At 41.8% G+C, this 17362-nt stretch overlaps 2 protein-coding genes across 5 annotated transcripts in view; one reads left to right on the top strand and one right to left on the bottom strand.

Annotated features, from left to right (window-relative positions):
• ctns (cystinosin, lysosomal cystine transporter) overlaps positions 1-2126 on the top strand; it is a 4534-nt gene extending 2408 nt beyond the window's left edge. Inside the window, 4 exon segments of the mRNA XM_025065369.1 lie at positions 46-165; positions 879-1049; positions 1188-1305; positions 1381-2126. Of these exon segments, the coding sequence (XP_024921137.1) occupies positions 46-165; positions 879-1049; positions 1188-1305; positions 1381-1526 (555 nt within the window). The 3' untranslated portion in view covers positions 1527-2126.
• A 607-nt stretch (positions 2127-2733) lies between these two features.
• Positions 2734-17096, bottom strand: trappc8 (trafficking protein particle complex subunit 8). Of its 4 annotated transcripts, none has more exons than XM_008335022.3 (30): positions 16745-17096; positions 15461-15670; positions 14188-14271; positions 13043-13132; positions 12655-12829; positions 12359-12512; positions 11903-11993; positions 11554-11786; positions 10983-11098; positions 10721-10871; positions 9695-9795; positions 9234-9339; positions 8952-9083; positions 8614-8838; positions 8422-8527; positions 8139-8333; positions 7749-7915; positions 7583-7657; positions 7342-7447; positions 6980-7134; positions 6343-6776; positions 6099-6255; positions 5912-6008; positions 5357-5425; positions 5214-5272; positions 4922-5107; positions 4735-4836; positions 4499-4638; positions 4264-4353; positions 2734-3985 (listed from the first exon to the last, which is right to left on the bottom strand). In XM_008335022.3, the coding sequence occupies exons 1-30, from the start codon at positions 16899-16901 to the stop codon at positions 3754-3756; spliced, it is 4395 nt and encodes a 1464-aa protein (XP_008333244.1). In that variant the 5' UTR covers positions 16902-17096; the 3' UTR covers positions 2734-3753. The 4 variants fall into 4 exon arrangements, with proteins under 4 accessions (XP_008333244.1, XP_016897779.1, XP_008333254.1 ...); XM_017042290.2 differs by having other exon boundaries at positions 11554-11783; XM_008335032.3 differs by lacking the exon at positions 14188-14271.
• Positions 17097-17362: the final 266 nt, after the last annotated feature.

Below are 17362 nucleotides of genomic sequence, written 5' to 3'. Positions count from 1 at the left end.
TGTGACACTATGTAATTTTCACGTGTCTGTTGCTGCCCTCTGCAGGAGCAGTTTCTAATCAAAAACCCAGATGGGATCAACCCTGTCACTGCTAATGACGTCTTCTTCAGCCTGCACGCTGTGGTGCTGTGTTTGATCTACATCTGCCAGGCTGCTGTGTATGAGGTGCATCAGGACTACAGTGATGGCCAGGAATGTTACATTACATCATAACAAGCAGCTGGGGCATTGGTGGCTTAGTTCGAGTCCACCAGCTGCCAAGTTACCACTGAGGTGCTCTGAGCATGCAACCGTCCCCACACACTGCTCCCTGGGTGCTTAAAGCTGCCCACTATTCACTTTGGTGATGGGTTAAAAGCAGTGGTGAGCTGTGACACAATGACAAGTAGTTCACTTTCCTTTCCTAGCTTTTCACTGTTAATACTGGGCATGATGGATGTTTGTGAGCTGTTCACACTCACATATCGGCAACAAACACCATAAGACACATTTCTACTCTATTTATTTCTAAACACTCAGCTGCTCTGTTCTTGAACTGTTAAGTTTACAGCCATTAACACAATATATTGGAGCTCTTCACGTAATGGGTGTTAAGTTTACAGCCATTAACACAATAATGGCTGTGCCACTAGAGGGAGCCCAAGTACCACCAGTGGTACGTGTCCATTGTTGTGGAAGTGTTGACAATTAACTTTTTTTGTTTTTTGTCTAAACTTCAGTGGCTCATTATTGCTGTCTGCATATGTAAATGTTGCAGACTTCCTGACCTGTTTTGAGTATTTTTGTCAGTAAGCAGTTCAATGGGTGCACCTGATAACATTTCACTTTAACAGATGTGTCATTGGCTGACAGTAGGTTTGACCTCTTGTCTTTTACAGAGGGGAGGTCAGAAGGTGTCGTGGACAGCCAAGATTTTGCTCTTGATTGCCTGGACATTTGCTCTGGTCAGTCTGTTTGTCGCTGTGGCCAAGAAGATCAGTTGGTTGGACTATCTGTACTACTTCTCCTACATTAAACTAGCTGTCACTCTGATCAAATATGTGCCACAGGTAAGCTTGACATGTACCAGTTGGCACAGAATACATCTAACTGTATTAAGCATTGAATGAATTGCTTTTAATATGCAGAGTCTGAACTTCTTTATCATAAGTGTTATAATCTTTATTAACAGACATGGTTTGTTACAGGCGTACATGAACTACAGACGTCAGAGCACGGAGGGCTGGAGTATTGGTAATGTGTTGTTGGACTTTACCGGAGGAGTCCTCAGTATTCTACAGATGACCCTACAGTCCTACAACAACGGTAACTAATTATGTTCTTCAATCACTACATAAACTGACAAAATACTTCAATTTTTGTGTGTGTATTTTTCCTCAGATCAGTGGGACTTGATCTTTGGTGATCCCACAAAGTTTGGTCTGGGTCTGTTTTCCGTGGTGTTTGACATCCTCTTCATGACTCAACATTACTGTCTGTACCGGAACTCACTGCAGTACCAGACTGTCGCTGGATTAGAAGATTGAATTGGCCATTTGTGTGCGTGTGTCTGTGTGAAAATGAAATAACACAAGGAATCACATGTGATTGATTAACATTAACTTTTCTACTATTCCCTATCACTTTTTAAAATAATGTTTAAATATGGTGTGTAATAAATTTTCAAGTAATACATGTAAATATTTTTCTTAATAGTAGCATATATAACTGATTGTTGTCATGTCCAAGATTTATACGAGCCAAATCACACTTTAGTATATTTTATATTCTATAGTTTTCCTGTTTCCTATATATATATATAGAGAGAGAGAGAGAGAGAGAGAGATATCTTCAGTACACGTTTAATGTTTTTGGATTCCACAGTTGCCATCTTGAAAGTTAGGTGATTAATTTGTAATGTAACGATTATTTTTAACTTGATCCTGCCTAAATGTTAAAATAATCGAATTAGTAGCACGCTAGTAGCTAGCAAGAGTAGGCTAAGGTTCTCTAAGTGGCCGCCCGCCCATTAACGGTGTCTGTGCCCTTAGCAGGGAGAAGTTGCTACGTTGCTGACCACTTCAGTCTGAAATTACCAATATTAAAAAATAATAATAAAAACTTATAAGTTACCTGTTCAGAAGAAACGAAGTCTGTTAGGAGTAACTTTTTGGTGCTGTGGTAGCGTGTCTCCATCTCTTAAACCTGCGCTTGCATTGATTAATAATTAATAATATCAATAGCCTTCGCGTTGTTTGTTGCTTTTAAGTTCGGTATTGCCGTATAGTCTACGGCTAAAGCAAACCATGTAAAAGCATTCGGGTTTCCCGCGGCAAGGTGTCGTCAACCGTAACGTTTAGCAGGTGCAACGGTAAATGTGATTAGTTGCGAAACAGCGTCACTCTGACGTTGTTCAGGGAACAGTGTGTGTGACCATAATGTAAAAATGCGAGCGATTCTACAAAATATTTTTCTTACAAACCAAAAATACAAATAGCTATAGCGTAGATGATACATAAGAAATGGAGGCCAGAGGTCATCAAACACCAACAAAGGTTGGTGTTGTATGAGTTATGAATTACAAGATCACTCACTCGAGGTGCTACTAAAAAGAATGAATAATAGCCCTAAGAGCCCATTTGAGAACCTCTATCAAATAAAACAAAAAGAATCTTAGCTTTGAAAACTCCCTTTAGAACTCCTTACTGCAACATTGTAATCAGGTCTGTAATAAACACATTGTCAAATACATCATTACAGTATCATTAGTTACATTTTATTTACTATATACATCAAATTTGTTATATAAATATATTACATACATTTCAGAAAAGCTGTCAAGTCTATGCACACAGAGTTGAATGACATTATTGTGAGGTTCGAGACAGGATGGGGTCATGCTGATTGGTTGGACATGACTCTAGTCTGTAGTGTAGTCTGAAGCTCTACCAGGGATCAAAATATACCGATATAATCTGGATGGTGTTTCCAAGTCCCTCACTTCAGTCTGGAGTCAGAAACCTGACACAAATCTGTAGCATCAGGTTAATGACTGTCCAGTACAGTGACACCGAGAAGGTCTTAGATGGGACTGAAACGTCTGGTCCAAATTAACAACAAAAGCCAACATTTCAGCACAGACAAGGACTGACATGGCTTTTGTTGGGAACATTGTTGATCTGAAGGATCCAGACTATTGTTTGTACCAGTAATGTTGAACCACAGTAATGCTGACCAAAACCATAATCAATTAACCTTTAAAACACATTGTCAGCTTACTGTTCTTTGTACTGACCATTTATTTTCTCATTATATCCAGCCGACATCCTTCTTCCACAAGTATTACCTGCTGATCCCAGAAAAAACATTTCAGGCTCACATCTAATTATTTTCGTTTGTTTTTTTGTCTGGGAACCAAAACCATGTTGGCGTAAAAGCCATCAGAAAAATAGAGACAAGGAGCCAATTGTAGACAGTACAAGTAGGTCTGCATGGTCAACAGCCAGGATCATAGAAAAATGATGATGACAATAGGACCCTGTGCAGATAAGTTAACATGCAGAAACTTGACAGAAAAAATGGATCTGAGGTTAATAAAGTGTCTGTCACTGTAGCTCTTCAGTCTCCACATTTTTAAATTAAGTTTTCAACATTGAACTCATGATTTAAAACATTTGCATTTCTCTGCCAGACCAGCTGATGGTCCAGTTTAGAGTAGCTGGTGGATTCTGGTGTCCACAGAGTCCCTGTTATCTCCCGCCCACCATCATCTCCTCAGGCTTTATTAATGATGATGAGAGCAGGACTGGCCGTCTGCTGACTCGTTTCACTTAGGGACATCTGCTCTGTAGGTTTGGCCAAGATCCTTGGCGTGTTGAGGTTGTAAACTCCTGCCTGCAAGAAACAGGCTCTTAGAGTCAGAGCCAGAACCTCCTGAGGCTTTAACTGCAGCTTGTACTGGGTCTGACCCACCCATGTGAACGAGTGGTGGACCTCTGACTCTGGGCTGTAACGGAATAAAGAAAAATGAATCAATTAATTGAAGTTATACATTTGTATCAATATGTAGATGTGGACATGACTCCATCCTCTCAAAAATATCCTGAGTAAAAAATTGAAGAATTTTCAGAAAAAGTAGTAGACAAGGGAACCGGCTTCCAGAAAGGACAAAGACGTTCACAGAAAAACCTGCTGAGGTCTTTCACTTCATTAAAAAAAAAAAAAATCAATCACTAGTGCAACATGTTTGCTTTAGCTTTTTCACTGTGACATTGAGAAACCAACCTGTTGCTTTTGTGCTGCAAGTCGATGAGAACGTCCACTAGAGCCATGGAGCAGTTTGACAAGGACAGAGTCACAGGAACCAGACACAGACTGGAGACACAGAGACACCTTTACTCACTCTGGTTAATGTACTGACTTTACCACAGAGTGACTCACTGCTGTGATGATTCTTGCTAACAGCTACAGACCCTTAGAAGTCATTATGACTGAACATGTGTGCCGATGTGCTGCTGACCTGTTGTGACCAAATGGATGTGTGTAGATTTCGGGGTAGTGCAGGTTGGTTTTAATGAGCTGTGACAGTTCTGCTGAAGGTGGAGGGACTGGAACCGGCAGCTCCGACTTAAACTTGAGCAGGACCATTTCCTGAGCTTCCTGAAACACAGATGACTCGCATTCAAGATTTCCTCAAACACCCCAGCTGAACATAAGCATGCCTGTGTGTGTATGTGTGTGTGAGATATGTCTGACCTCTTTAGGAGCCAGAGAAGTGGCCTCTTTGCCAAGACTCTGCAGCGCCACATGGAGCTGACCCTCGAGGATCAGCTGTTTGTTGTCCTCCACAACGTAGGCCTGCACAAATAAATGATACATGCTTCAGAATTGTTGACATCAATGTGCGAGGTTACCCCATGTCACACACACATGTTTAATGTACCTTCCAGATGACAATGATATTGAGATCCAGCTCATTACACTTCTTGACTATGTTGGTGATGTCATCAGCTTTGTTCTCAGAGGAGGCTGTACCCTGACTCTTGGTGCTGGATGACGTCCGTGACAACGCTGGGGTCCTACGGCAGCGGAAGAAGAAATCTCCACAAGGTGTGGATGAACTGATGATCTGTGGCAAGAGGGAAAGATGGCAAAGCCAAGAAAGAAAATGAACAACTGGTACCTATGCTAATTATAATCACAATGACCTTTTTTATTTTACATGCTGCAAATACCCGTTCATTTCCCAAATTCAGGTCTGCGAAAGTGTATTTCTTGACAGTGTCCGAGGTAGCTACAAACACAGCAAAATAGATTTTACTTTTAACAATGTGAAAGAAAACAGGTTGAGTGTTTGACGCAGCCAGTGTTTTAATACCTCGTGGAGGTTTGCATCGTGTCGCCCTAAAGCAGAGCTTGGCTCGTTCTCTGCTGCCGAGTTTACAGTCTGGAAGTGAAGACAAAACAGAGACGAACACTGTATCAGCCTGGAAGGCAGGCGGCTTCTTGGTATTTTGCAATTAAACTGTAGTCAAACTCTCATCATATTAAACACACAATGCTGTTCCATTTTCACATCAGGTTACTAACGTTGGAACAGAGGGATCTACATTTGAAATCACTAGAAAAGAAAGAAAAAAATAAATAAAATGAACCAACACCAGGAATATTTGACTGCTAATTGGTAATAACAAAAAATACCTTTTTGTAGAATACCAATACAAATATGAATATTGAAATGAAATATTGCAGTATTTCACAACCCATGGTGAACCAAAATAAGGTTTTGAGGGAAGCTACAGTTTGTTTTTTTGTTTTTCTTTTGCTTAGCAGGCTTAAAAAGACAATATCCCTATTGGTAACTGTAAATAAGAAAGAAATGCTGAATTGTTCCTGCTACAGGAGAAAGCCCAGCTCATTGTGTCTCACTCACCTTTTTCTCTAGCTGGGTTGATACAGTCCTGGAGGCGCCAGTGTTGGCTGCTGCTGGACACCTGGATGATGTGAAACTCACGAACACCAGATTCACTCTGAGAGAAAACAAGAGGAAAATAATTCAAAATTACTTTCAGCACTGAGAGACGGTTTTTAGACTCTGGGCAACTTTCTGTTGCTCTCACCGTGTTAATGTTCTCCACGTCGATAAAGACCAGCGTTCCACTGCTGCCCTTTTCTTTAGTGCTGTGATGTGGAGGAACACTGCTGCGAGAGGCCGACGCCTGAACGCTCAGAGAGCGACTGGCACAAATAAACACTGTGTGTCGTAGCACACGGTGGCTGCACAAAAAGGAAAGAGAATGTGAGGAAACATCATTCATACTGTTCTTTAAGAAACAAAGGTTCTACAGTTCCACATTGTTCTACCTGATCTTGTTCCTTTTCTCCGTGCTCTCATAATAGAACAGGAAGTTGATTTCATGGACCCCCTCCTGATCCGGCCCTCTGAGCCACAGTGGCAGTTGCGTGGACTCACCAGGCAGCAATGTACCACCCTCTATTGGAATGTCCATCACACTGGAGAACTGGCTGAAAACCTCGGCAGAAACCAAAACCTCAGAAGCCACAGAGTCCAGCTGTGGAGGCGTGGCCAGGGTTTTATACGCCGAGCAGTTCTCAGCTGAGGTGGGAGTAAGTGGGGTCACAGGGGTGGTGGCCTGGCTGCCGAAGGTGAAGAAATCAGGGTGCGTGGACACAACCCGCAGGCCACACAGAGCAACACTGCTGACGTTGCAGAATTCAACGTAGGCTTTTCTGATCTCGCCGCACAGCAGAGCAGTGGGGAACTGCAGGAAGAAGACCTACAGACACAAAGATTTATTATTGCCTTTGGGAGTAACTATTTTTATTTTATATTGTGTATTTATTCATTTGCATTTATGCATTTATTTATTTATTTTTATAAAAATCTGTTCTCATTAGCTGATTGTGTTTGTGCAATATTTTGATCTTTCTAAGGTTGAAGATGGGGAAACTGTAAATATGTACAGCAGCTCCACAGTACCTCCATCAAGGGCATGGACGGTGTTATGATGGGATCCAGACGTCGATCAGGTCCATGTTTCACTGACATCTTGTCCTCTTTGGTCTGGTTTAGCCGTAGACCCTGGATGTTCAGGTCCTGTTTTCCACAAACCATCAAATCTATCGTCTGTTGAGCTGTTGAAAGGTGGGAAAAAACAAAACGTGTTTATTGTTCTATATGCATATAAATAATAAATAAAAACCAGGGAGAAGAGGAGACATACAGACAGACTGCTGTAACCGTGGCAACATAATTTATCTGAGGGTGGTCAGTATGTGAAGAGAGTGACTACAGGTGAGTCCAAGAAATTGTCTGTATGTGTGTCTGTGTCTTTACATTACCATCAGTACTGGGAGGAGTCTCTCCAGCGGAACTTTCAGACAGGCTATACACCACACCAACAATGTTCAACTGTCCAGTTCTGTGTGGCAGCAGCCTGAGACGGGCCTGAAATCAACAAATCAAGATAAATATTGGATTTTGTGAAAACATGAACACATTTCCTTATTGTAGTATTCTAAATTAAAATGTGTCAGAACATTTATATCATGCTTATGTTATATATCCACATGTTCTCCTCACCGTTTTTGTTTCCTCAGGACTGAGGTGGAAATTAAGTATCGTCTCAGTGGTGACAATGTCGTCCTTCTGATTCTCCTGCAAGACAACAGAGAATGTGAGCAATTCATTTTTAATTTTTCTTTAAATACAAAAAATAAAATAGTAAAAATTAAATAAACCCAGTCACCCCAGTTGCCAGTGTTTCTTCATTTGTGATTGGCTCTACTGTTGACTGCGGAGTCGTCCTGTCATTCGGTGAACTGTCAGCAGTAAACTTCCAGAGAAGGGAGAGATTGGACAGAGCAAGAGGAACTTTCAAAGGGTTCCTGAATGTCACCTCCACAATGATGGGCTCTGCAGAGACAATAATGCTGTAAAGTTATTTTTTTAATTTTACAGGTAAAATATATGACTGATGATAAGATTGTTATTTTTTTAATTTTACAGGTAAAATGTATGACTGATGTAATTAAAAATTAATTCAGAACTCTAGAAAATCGTTTCAGATATGTATAAGGTTTTCTGAGTACCACTGAATGTAAAAGATTTTAGTATCTGTCAGGTGAGGCCTTCTTACCCTCCACCACAGCCAGAGGGTGGCGCTGGTTGTCAGTCTGGCTGTTCAGGCAGTATTGTGTAGGCTGGAAGTTGACAGGGATGCTCCCTCTGTTGGCAGAAGCCACTAGCTGTTCTTCCAGGTTGCACCACATGGCGGCCAGGTCCTGGTCGTACTCCTGATCCAAGGACACGTGGGTCGCAGCCTGTTTCTCTCCTGCAGGAAACATTTGACAGTTGATGTTTAGCTGTTTGGACTAAAGAGCACTCTATCAGCAGATCTGACTGATCACATCGTCATCTACCTTCTGCCAGGCAACGTTCATGTCCAAAGTAAATCCTGGTAACTGAGCTGTGGATGCAGGGCAGAGGAAGCTGAGGAAGACTCACTCCATCCCCACCCATGACACTCTGTCAACACAAATTCAGACATTTTTTAGTTTCTCTGACATGAGGAACATCTCCTCATACGCATGTGTACGTTGGCTGTGTTTTACCTTATGAACAAAGAGGTACTCTCTGAGAAAGGCTGCTTGCTGCGTGGCTGTCTGTCTGCTGTCATTGGTCAGGATTTGTCTAAAGGCTGTAACAGCATTCTCTGGCTGACGGAGTGTGAACGACTGACGGCCGATTGTGAAGTTAATATGATCCTCTGCCAAAGACCAGCCTCGGTCTTTGTACACCTGCATGGCCTGGCAGTAACAGCGTAGTGCATGTCTCTTCTACAGTGAAGAAAGTGGGGGAGAGAGAGGCAGGTGAGGAGCAGAAAGTAAGGAAGAGGAGAAACAAACTCCAGATGTTCTGTCAGTCAGGTTCCTCATTCTAACTAACCCACCTGTCCTGCTTTACTGAAGCGATGTCCAGACAGAATCATGTGGAAGGCAAACTTTCTGATCATCGGGTTCTTCATGTTAATAAAGCAGTGAGCTGCCTGTTCCAACAGCAGAGCACTGCGCAGGTCAGAGTCCTAAAGAAACAAGGTCACCAGGAGGTCACCAAGAGGTCAGTACAAGGGTCATGTTTTAGAAGAACATAAAAGGAAAATGCAACTTTTATCAGTTGAAATCATCTGACATGTCAGTAATGTCTGGGCGGTCAGTGTGAGAACAGTCCTCACCTCACTGGTCATCTTAATGAGCAGAGCAGCAGCCTCAGAGTATTTTCCCTGACTCTTTAGGATCTCAGCACTGAGTAAAGCACATCTCTCAGCCAGTACCATGTTCCTGCAGAGAAGACGTCAGGACTGAGCACCTGATCCTACAGACATCCACTAACTTTAAAAAAGCATTTTTTAATTCATTCTGTTTTTACCACTTCCTGTGGTCTTTGACATTATTTCATAATTTAACAATAAATTATAAATCATTTCTGAATTCTGATGATAATGTTCATGTCATTCTTGTATGCAGAAGTAAGTGCACTGTGTTCCTAGACAAGTACACAGAACACAGGATAAATTAAATAATCACAATTAAAATGTAAAAACATTTTTGGTCTTTCAAGATTCTGTGTGACACTAATCGGTTTTAAACCATGGACAAAGACACAAAGAAAGAAGACAACTGAACCGGGTCTTACTTGCAAACATCTCTGTACGTCTGTATGGCCGTGTCCATGTAATGAGCAGGATACGGTCGAGGTGCTCCAGCCTGAAGAAATGCAGCAACTGCAGCCATTTCCTAGAAATGAGACAGGACACAGAGATGGAAACAGGAAAAAAAAAAATCAACGACAACAACAGAGGTTCATTTTAGGAACTGTCTTCGTACATTTTGTCCCTTTTTATTACATTAAAGAATAAAAACAAACCCTTCTGTTGTTTTCCAACATAGATATGCATCAGTCGTGAATGTTGAACAGACCATTATTTACACTAAATAAAATAAACCCACTGGAAAAAACTCCAGGCCATGAACACTAAATAAAATTTGTAATAGTAAAGTATGTACAGAGAACATGAAGGGACTGTACAGAGGAATCATAGGTGAATATGAGCTGTTTAAACAGTTTCAATTGTCAGATGTGATTTAAAAAGAAGGAGTTTGGATGGTGAGGTGTCCCAGACCTGAGGAGCCAAGCAGCTAAAAGCCTTGAACCCCAGGGCGAGGGGACATGGGGAGATCAAACTCCAAGTGATTTTTCCAACATTTACTCCTGATCATTTCTGAAGAACCGGGCGTTAACGTTGTCTGGAATTTGATGACAGCCGTGGGAAAATGAGATGCCTCAACAACAACATAATATTCTCATCAGGGTTTGGAAAATGTACCACAAGTTGTGGAGTTTCTCCTGCAGCATTCTTACCAAACTGCACCCACAGAGCTGACAGGATACTTCTTTAGAGAATTCCTGGAATGTCTGCTCTGAGCACTTTTTTTAGCAAGTAACTGGAAACGATGAGAAAACTGCAGATGCTGCTCTGGTGTTACAGGTGTGGGAGTGAAAATGTTTATCTCTGAAAAACATGCAGCCACATTTTTTAATGCTCTGCTTTGTCAAAAACTGACAAAACCTCCTGTAGTTTAACCAACTTCAGAAGAGAACTTTGAACACAGTAGGCTCTAGATTCTAAGATGAGGAGTTGGTGAGTGCATCTGTTCTTACCAGTGCTCCTGCAGCATACAGCATGGCCTGGTCTGACAGGAAGTCCTTCTTAGCAGTGTGGTAGCAGTTGTAGGCCAGCTCATAATGCTGCACCAGAAAACACAGATCTGCCATCTTCCTGATCTGCAGCTCCGGAGCTTCTGGAGGATATCTGACAGCAAAGACATGGACGTCAGAGCAGAAGAGCACAGTGACTGAAGGAATGAATAAAAGATCATCTGCTGCGGTGTCATGTCAGCTGTGACTATGGTGCGGTGCTCACAGAAGGCCAAACGTGCTCTTTGGTTCACTGATGCTCTTCTCAGGAACCTTCCCTCCTCCAAACCACTTCTTGGTGGCAGTGAACAGAGACCGACTCAGACCCTTCCTGGAGACCAGCTGAGGACAGAGAACAGGGTTCACTTTGCAGGACTTAGAGTCTCACTGACAGGAGAGACCAGTTTTACACAGAACTACAGTGTTGGTGCAGATCAGTCAAATCAAGACAGGGATATTTTCAAGTGCCTTTGAAGGAGTTAAAAATAACATGCATTTTTTGAGCTCTGTATTTACTGTGGGTTCACTTGTTGGTAATAAAGACCTCGGAGCACAGGCTGTAATTGGACTGTGGGACATGTAGGAGGACATACATGTGGACAGCAGTCCATGGGTTGAGTTACAACACCATCTGCAGCCCAAGTGCATACATTTATACAGGAAATGAATGAGAATGGTGCAGTTTAATGTTCTTGAGATTGAGTTTATGGTTATTAGCACTAAATATTTCAAAAAGAAAATGGCTGCAAAAACGGAAGAAGATGTAGATCATGGGTCAGGATAAGGGTTCAGGATACCTGGTCGTTGAGCTGCCTAATGTTCTTCTCGATGTGTGACAGGAGACCTCTGGAGGTGAACTCCTGGATGAACTGTCTGATGTGGTCGTGGTCGTTCAGGCTCAGACAGGTCCCGTGGCTTCCTGTTCCTCCTGATGTGTTATCCGACTCTCTGGTAGCCTTCTTTGAAGCAGAGCTGCTCCCAGAGTCCAGCTGCAGAGGATGTCCATCCAGGTTGTTGGATACTGTGTCTGCTGGAAAAATGTACAAATATTGACCAAATGACGACATGTGCCTCGCTAGAGCTATAACTTTATCGACCACATGACGACAACATCACACAAACACACATGCTGTAGAAATGAATGACCTTTCTCTGTGGAGTTCTGCCCGACGACCTCATCTGAATTAATACTGTTCTCCACTGGGCCACTGTTCACTGTTACATCATCAAGTGTGTCCTGCAAAAAGAGACAGAAGTAAACAAGGTGTGATGATGGAAAAAAAGTCAATAACTGAATCTAGTTGTTGAAATATGTTTCAAATTAAATTAAATATTTTATCTTTAAAGAAATGCACATGTACATGTAAAATAAGTATAAATGAAATGAAAATACTCTGCAGAGACCACGTTAGTGTGGAATCCATGAGTTCAGATTTTGATGTGAATTATATATTTTTATTTTCTCATTTGGTCATTGTGTATGTGCATGTGAATTAACTGGGTTGAATTGACCTTTAATTTAAAGCCAATGTAGTTCAGGCCCACAGTCCCTGATCCGGACCACGATCCCTGACTGCGCATGGACAAGGCCACACATCTCACCTGACTGTGCAGACTGTTCCTGTGCAGATACTGACTCCAGGGGTCCGGGATCTGTTCGTCTTTTTCAGTGGAGAGGGTCCGAGAGTTTATTTTCAGCAGGTAGCAGCCCTGAGAGCCATACCTCTGTTTCATGTCCTCATACACTGTATCTGCCCTGGAGAGGAAGGAGGAAGTCACCAGTCACACACAAACAGTTTCAGACCTTTAGTCAAGCCTGTGGATCAGTGCACTAACTGGAGGCTAAGCAATAGTAACCATAGCAACACATTTCCATGGTGAAACTTTGTTCCTTTTACCTCTGTTCATCGCCCTCGCCCATGTCATGCAGTAGAACATAGTACTTGAGGGTGTTGGGGATGAACCACTTTGGACTGGTGTATTCTCCACTGTGCTGTATCCTGTGCTGCTCCTGTGAAAGTTTGATGAACTGTTCCACAGGAACAGCCTCAGTGGAAGACACCACGAGCAGGCCTGAAGATACCCGGGTCAAGGTCAGAACAAAGGTCACATCAGGTCAACAATATTTCCCTGGACGATCAGAGTTTAAACAGAACCAATTTGTCAGTTACAGCCAAAGGCTGTGCCACTCAGGAAACGAAAATAAACATTTAACTTTTCTTTTTTTTTAATGATTTTAACACAATGTTTATCTAGAAGAGGTTAAACAATGAAAAAAAAGGATACAGGCGAGGTAGTGATTGAGGAACTCATGGTCAGAGGCAGGCATCGACTGGAGGAAGTTCTCTCTATAAGCCTCAAACCAAGGCGTGGTGGCTACAGACAAAGAACAAAAATAATATAAGACACATGAGAACATGTTAATTACTCTGTAATGTTCCACTGTAAATTTCCATTTCCCATGGCACGTAGCTTAAAGAGGATATAATCTTGTCTGTTTTTAACACATATTTTTAAAGATCTCAGAGTACTGTAAAGAAGAAAAAAAAAGAACCTGTGGTCCACCACACAGGAGACACAGAGTTCTCAGTCTCTTTCTGCTTGTTTGAGAACACAGCAGGTGTGTTACAAAGAGAAAACACAGGATCAGACTTTAAACCATGTTATAGGTATCTTTACCTGATCAAAAAACCTTTACAAGTGCTACACAACATAAACTGATTACTGGACAGACACAGTGTTTCTGCTAGAACTTTTTTTAATGCTGGCAGCAGGACAGCACCACCATTGGACTAATTTAACAAAAAAGTTAAAAGTCACAGCTCTGTTGTTACAATATGTTCTTTATATTAACATCACATTGCATGACAGCATGAACGTCTATTAACGTATTAAAAACATAATCCTTTATTTTGTTTGACACAGAGGACAACGTTGGACATCGTTGACAATGACATCACAAGAACAAATTTTTTTTTTTTTTTTAAAGAGGAATTTTGACAAAAAAAAAATTCAATGGTTCTCATTTTACCACTGTCTGGACCAGACTGTGGTCATGTACGGGCCACATTTGGGCCTAACAAGAATTTGGACCATTAATTGCAGTGGTGTCTTCTCCAGAACTGGTTCATGTCCATTAGCACTTGCATGGTATTTTGAGACATTAATTGGAGGCAAATTGTTCCACCTGAAATTTGATCTACACAAGCATTTGTCCATTTCCTCACTGCAAAAGACAGTTTATTACTAGAAGAAGACAAATGTATGTGACCTCTAGAAAGTGTGTTCCACAGGTGTGGACCACAATGGACCAACCACCATGGGCATCTACAGGAGACTGCAGCTACAGGAAACTAGAGAAAGAGAAGGGTAGGGGTGGAGCTGGCAGGACCAAGAGCATCCACACATGAACCATGGTGAGACTGTGATACCTGCATACTGTCTGATGGTGCTGACTTCCAACAGTGTCTCTCTCCAAGTACTGTACCATGGCATGTTAGCTTTAAAAAAGGGGTCTAACAGGTGAAAGCACAGAGTCAGAGGGGATGTTAGTGACATCACACTTTCCAGCTTAAAATGTGGCAAACAACAGGTTAAAACTTAGAGACAATGAATTGAGCCAAAGTCTCAACACTTCTAGCTGAAATGACATTTTAGTATGGGTGTGTATTGGTGATCCAATGTGTATCACAATACCACATATTGCCATATACTTGCAGTATATGGCAATATACACAGTAGGCATGACGTTATATTGGATTTTTTAAAAATAATTTAATCCTTGGAAAACTGTCGTCATAGTAAATTTTAGCTTTAAGTTATATTGGAATTTGATTAAGGCTTTCTCATGAATGTGTTCCTCTCTTAATAAGACATGTCGATAGCAGCAGGTGAGGAGGTGGAGTCTGGCTGGAGAAACCAGGGGTGAGGACAGCCACCCACCCACTCTCTCTGCAAACATCACACGTCCTTCCTCTAAATCTTCATCCAGATCATAGTAATGATCAACAACACTTTCTTCAAAGGTCTTAGTGAAATCACTAATGCTTGTCTTCAAGCCTGACCCCTTCCTATTTATCAAGAGTGGGAATAAGATTAACATCTCTGGGCCAAGCATCTTGTTAAGAGACAAAACAGACAGACAATTAATTTGAATAAGTCGAATAAACACACACCAGAGATGTGTGGTCCTCTTTAAATGGAACACAGTTTGTTTCCTGGGTAAATATACTCAGTTTTGTTCAACACGCCGTCTCTGAGATATGGGTCTCAGTTTGCTTGCATGTTCAAATCTGGTTTGATTACAGTCAGAATTGCAAAGGCATTATGGACAAACTAAAGAGAGGAAGTTTAGGTAAGAAAAAAAATCAAAGCAACAGCACAACTCAAAAAAGAGGTAAACTGAGAAGTTGGAAACTGCCTGGTTGGCTGGCGTGGAGTCGCTAAACGAGTACGACATTGACAGGGAGGTTTAGTCCACTTTTAAAAGTGCAACGTGAAAGTGAACCAAAGTGAATGAACATTGAAACTGTCTAGCTTTCCCATCCAGTTGAACTTATAATTCTATACACAGATGCCACAAATGTCGTTTTATGAAAAAAACACTCTCCCCCTGACCATAACCTGGACCTTAACAAACGCAGAACCTAAAAACCCTTTCTTATTACTTAATAACCATGGTATTGGTGATTAATGAGCTCTTACCGCTGAAGTTGAGGTTGTATTCTCCTGTCGCGATCACACTGCCCACAGCGCTCTCCTGTGGTTGACAGGACAGTACCACCTCATTGAGGAACCGCTTCTGGGCGGGGCTTAGTGCTGCTGTGGCCGTGTTTGGGGTCGTCACAATATTGTTAACACAGATGCGCAGGTTCTTTACAACAAGCACCTGGTTGTTGGGGTCCCGGATGTGACCTGGAGAAGAGATGAACACGACAACGTGCAGTTTCAAAGGAGGACCTCAGAAACAATCTGCAGGGATTTAGATCTGTGATTTGACAATGTTCATATGCTGGATGAAATGTCCATGCACCCTTCAATTTTCTACCACTTTCACCTTCTCAATGTGTGGATAGGGGCAGGGGGGTGTCCAACCCCGGCATGATTGGTTTGTGATTACATTTCAATTCATGCCAAACTAATAGTAAAGCAAAGTGTGTCCCATAGGTTGAAATGATGGTGTCAACTTATTTTTAGACCCACAAAAACCTGCAGCCACGGTTTTGAGAATGTTAAAAGAAAAAAATAAGTAAAAAGCAAAGTAAACAGGACGACAAAATATGTAGACAACTTTGACAAAAAGAATAACGAACCAAACACATACAATCCTGCTCAACAAAACTAAAATAAAATAAAAATATTCTATAATTTTTAGTATTTTATGGGATAATTCACTTGTTTGGTAATTTAAGCAATTATCGTAGCATTAATTCACAACCCAAATCCCTCACCCTAAGGATTATTCCAAAGATACAAATGTTGTAATGCTGAAAACGTCTGTTTATTCCGTTTCAACCAAATAAGTACAACCTAACTATAACATTACACAGGTGTTATCAAATGCGTTAGACATGATTCTGTAGCTCTCTGTCACAGACTACATATGCGTTCTCTCTTATGTAACAGTCTTTACATTAACAATATTTCGCTTAAGCCCATGTCAGGACAACATTAGCCATTTAGCTTCCTGTCAGCTACTTGTTGTTCAGATTAACGATAGTTGATAAACTGTAAAGCGAGCAGTGCTCAGACAGTGTACGGTCCGGTGACACCTGCTGCTCTCAGGTGTCACTTCTGGACTTCTTCATCTTGTCTTATCCCTTTACTGTCAACACACAGCTGCTTAGTCACAGTCCAGCCTGTTAGCCATCTGTTAGCACGCAGCTAACTGACTGCAACACATCTTAGGCAAAGATGCTAAAGTCGCTGCTTTGCGGAGCTTCAGTTTCTAATGACAACGGTAGATATTAGAAAAACAGCTGCGCTCACCTTCGGACGTCAGTCTACAAAAAGGTCTGAGCAGCTCAGCGAAACTCAGGTTGTTCTTGCGGGTCACTCTCTCCGCTTCTTCACTACACAGGACGGCCACCATCGGGACGAACGAGTCCTGGACGAACTCCTGGACGGACTGAACGCACTGCGCCATGTCGGAGCAGCGGCACCGCAGCTACAGTACACAGGTAAATAATGAGATACGGTGCGCTATAATTTGACGCAGCCGGAAAATGTCATGGCTGTTTAAAATAAAGCCCTCCGTCTCTGTATAGAGACAACAGCCATATTAATTTCAACAATCCACTTCCTGTGTGCAGCTAACGGTCAGGTGACACCGCCTTGCGTTTCCTCCCCACCCGTAACTAAGCTAAGTCCCGCCTCCCAACCTAGATTGATAAATATGATTGGGTTGACGGATATAGCGTCATAATAGGTTACAGAAATAGGGTGTAATGATTGCTTTAGATTGAGGCAACGTATCATAACAGCCAATCTGACGAGAGATAGGGCGGGTCTATCTTAGACATTATTTATATTTGATCCATATCTTAATCCATATCTTAATAACGATACACCTCAATATATTTTATAGTTACACGATGCCTTTAGTAA

This window comes from Cynoglossus semilaevis, chromosome 2, assembly GCF_000523025.1.
Source record: "Cynoglossus semilaevis isolate Cse_v1.0 chromosome 2, Cse_v1.0, whole genome shotgun sequence".
NCBI classification, from domain to species: Eukaryota; Metazoa; Chordata; class Actinopteri; order Pleuronectiformes; family Cynoglossidae; genus Cynoglossus; species Cynoglossus semilaevis.
Note: the sequence above shows the minus strand (reverse complement) of the source record. Positions and strands in the feature narration are given on the sequence as shown.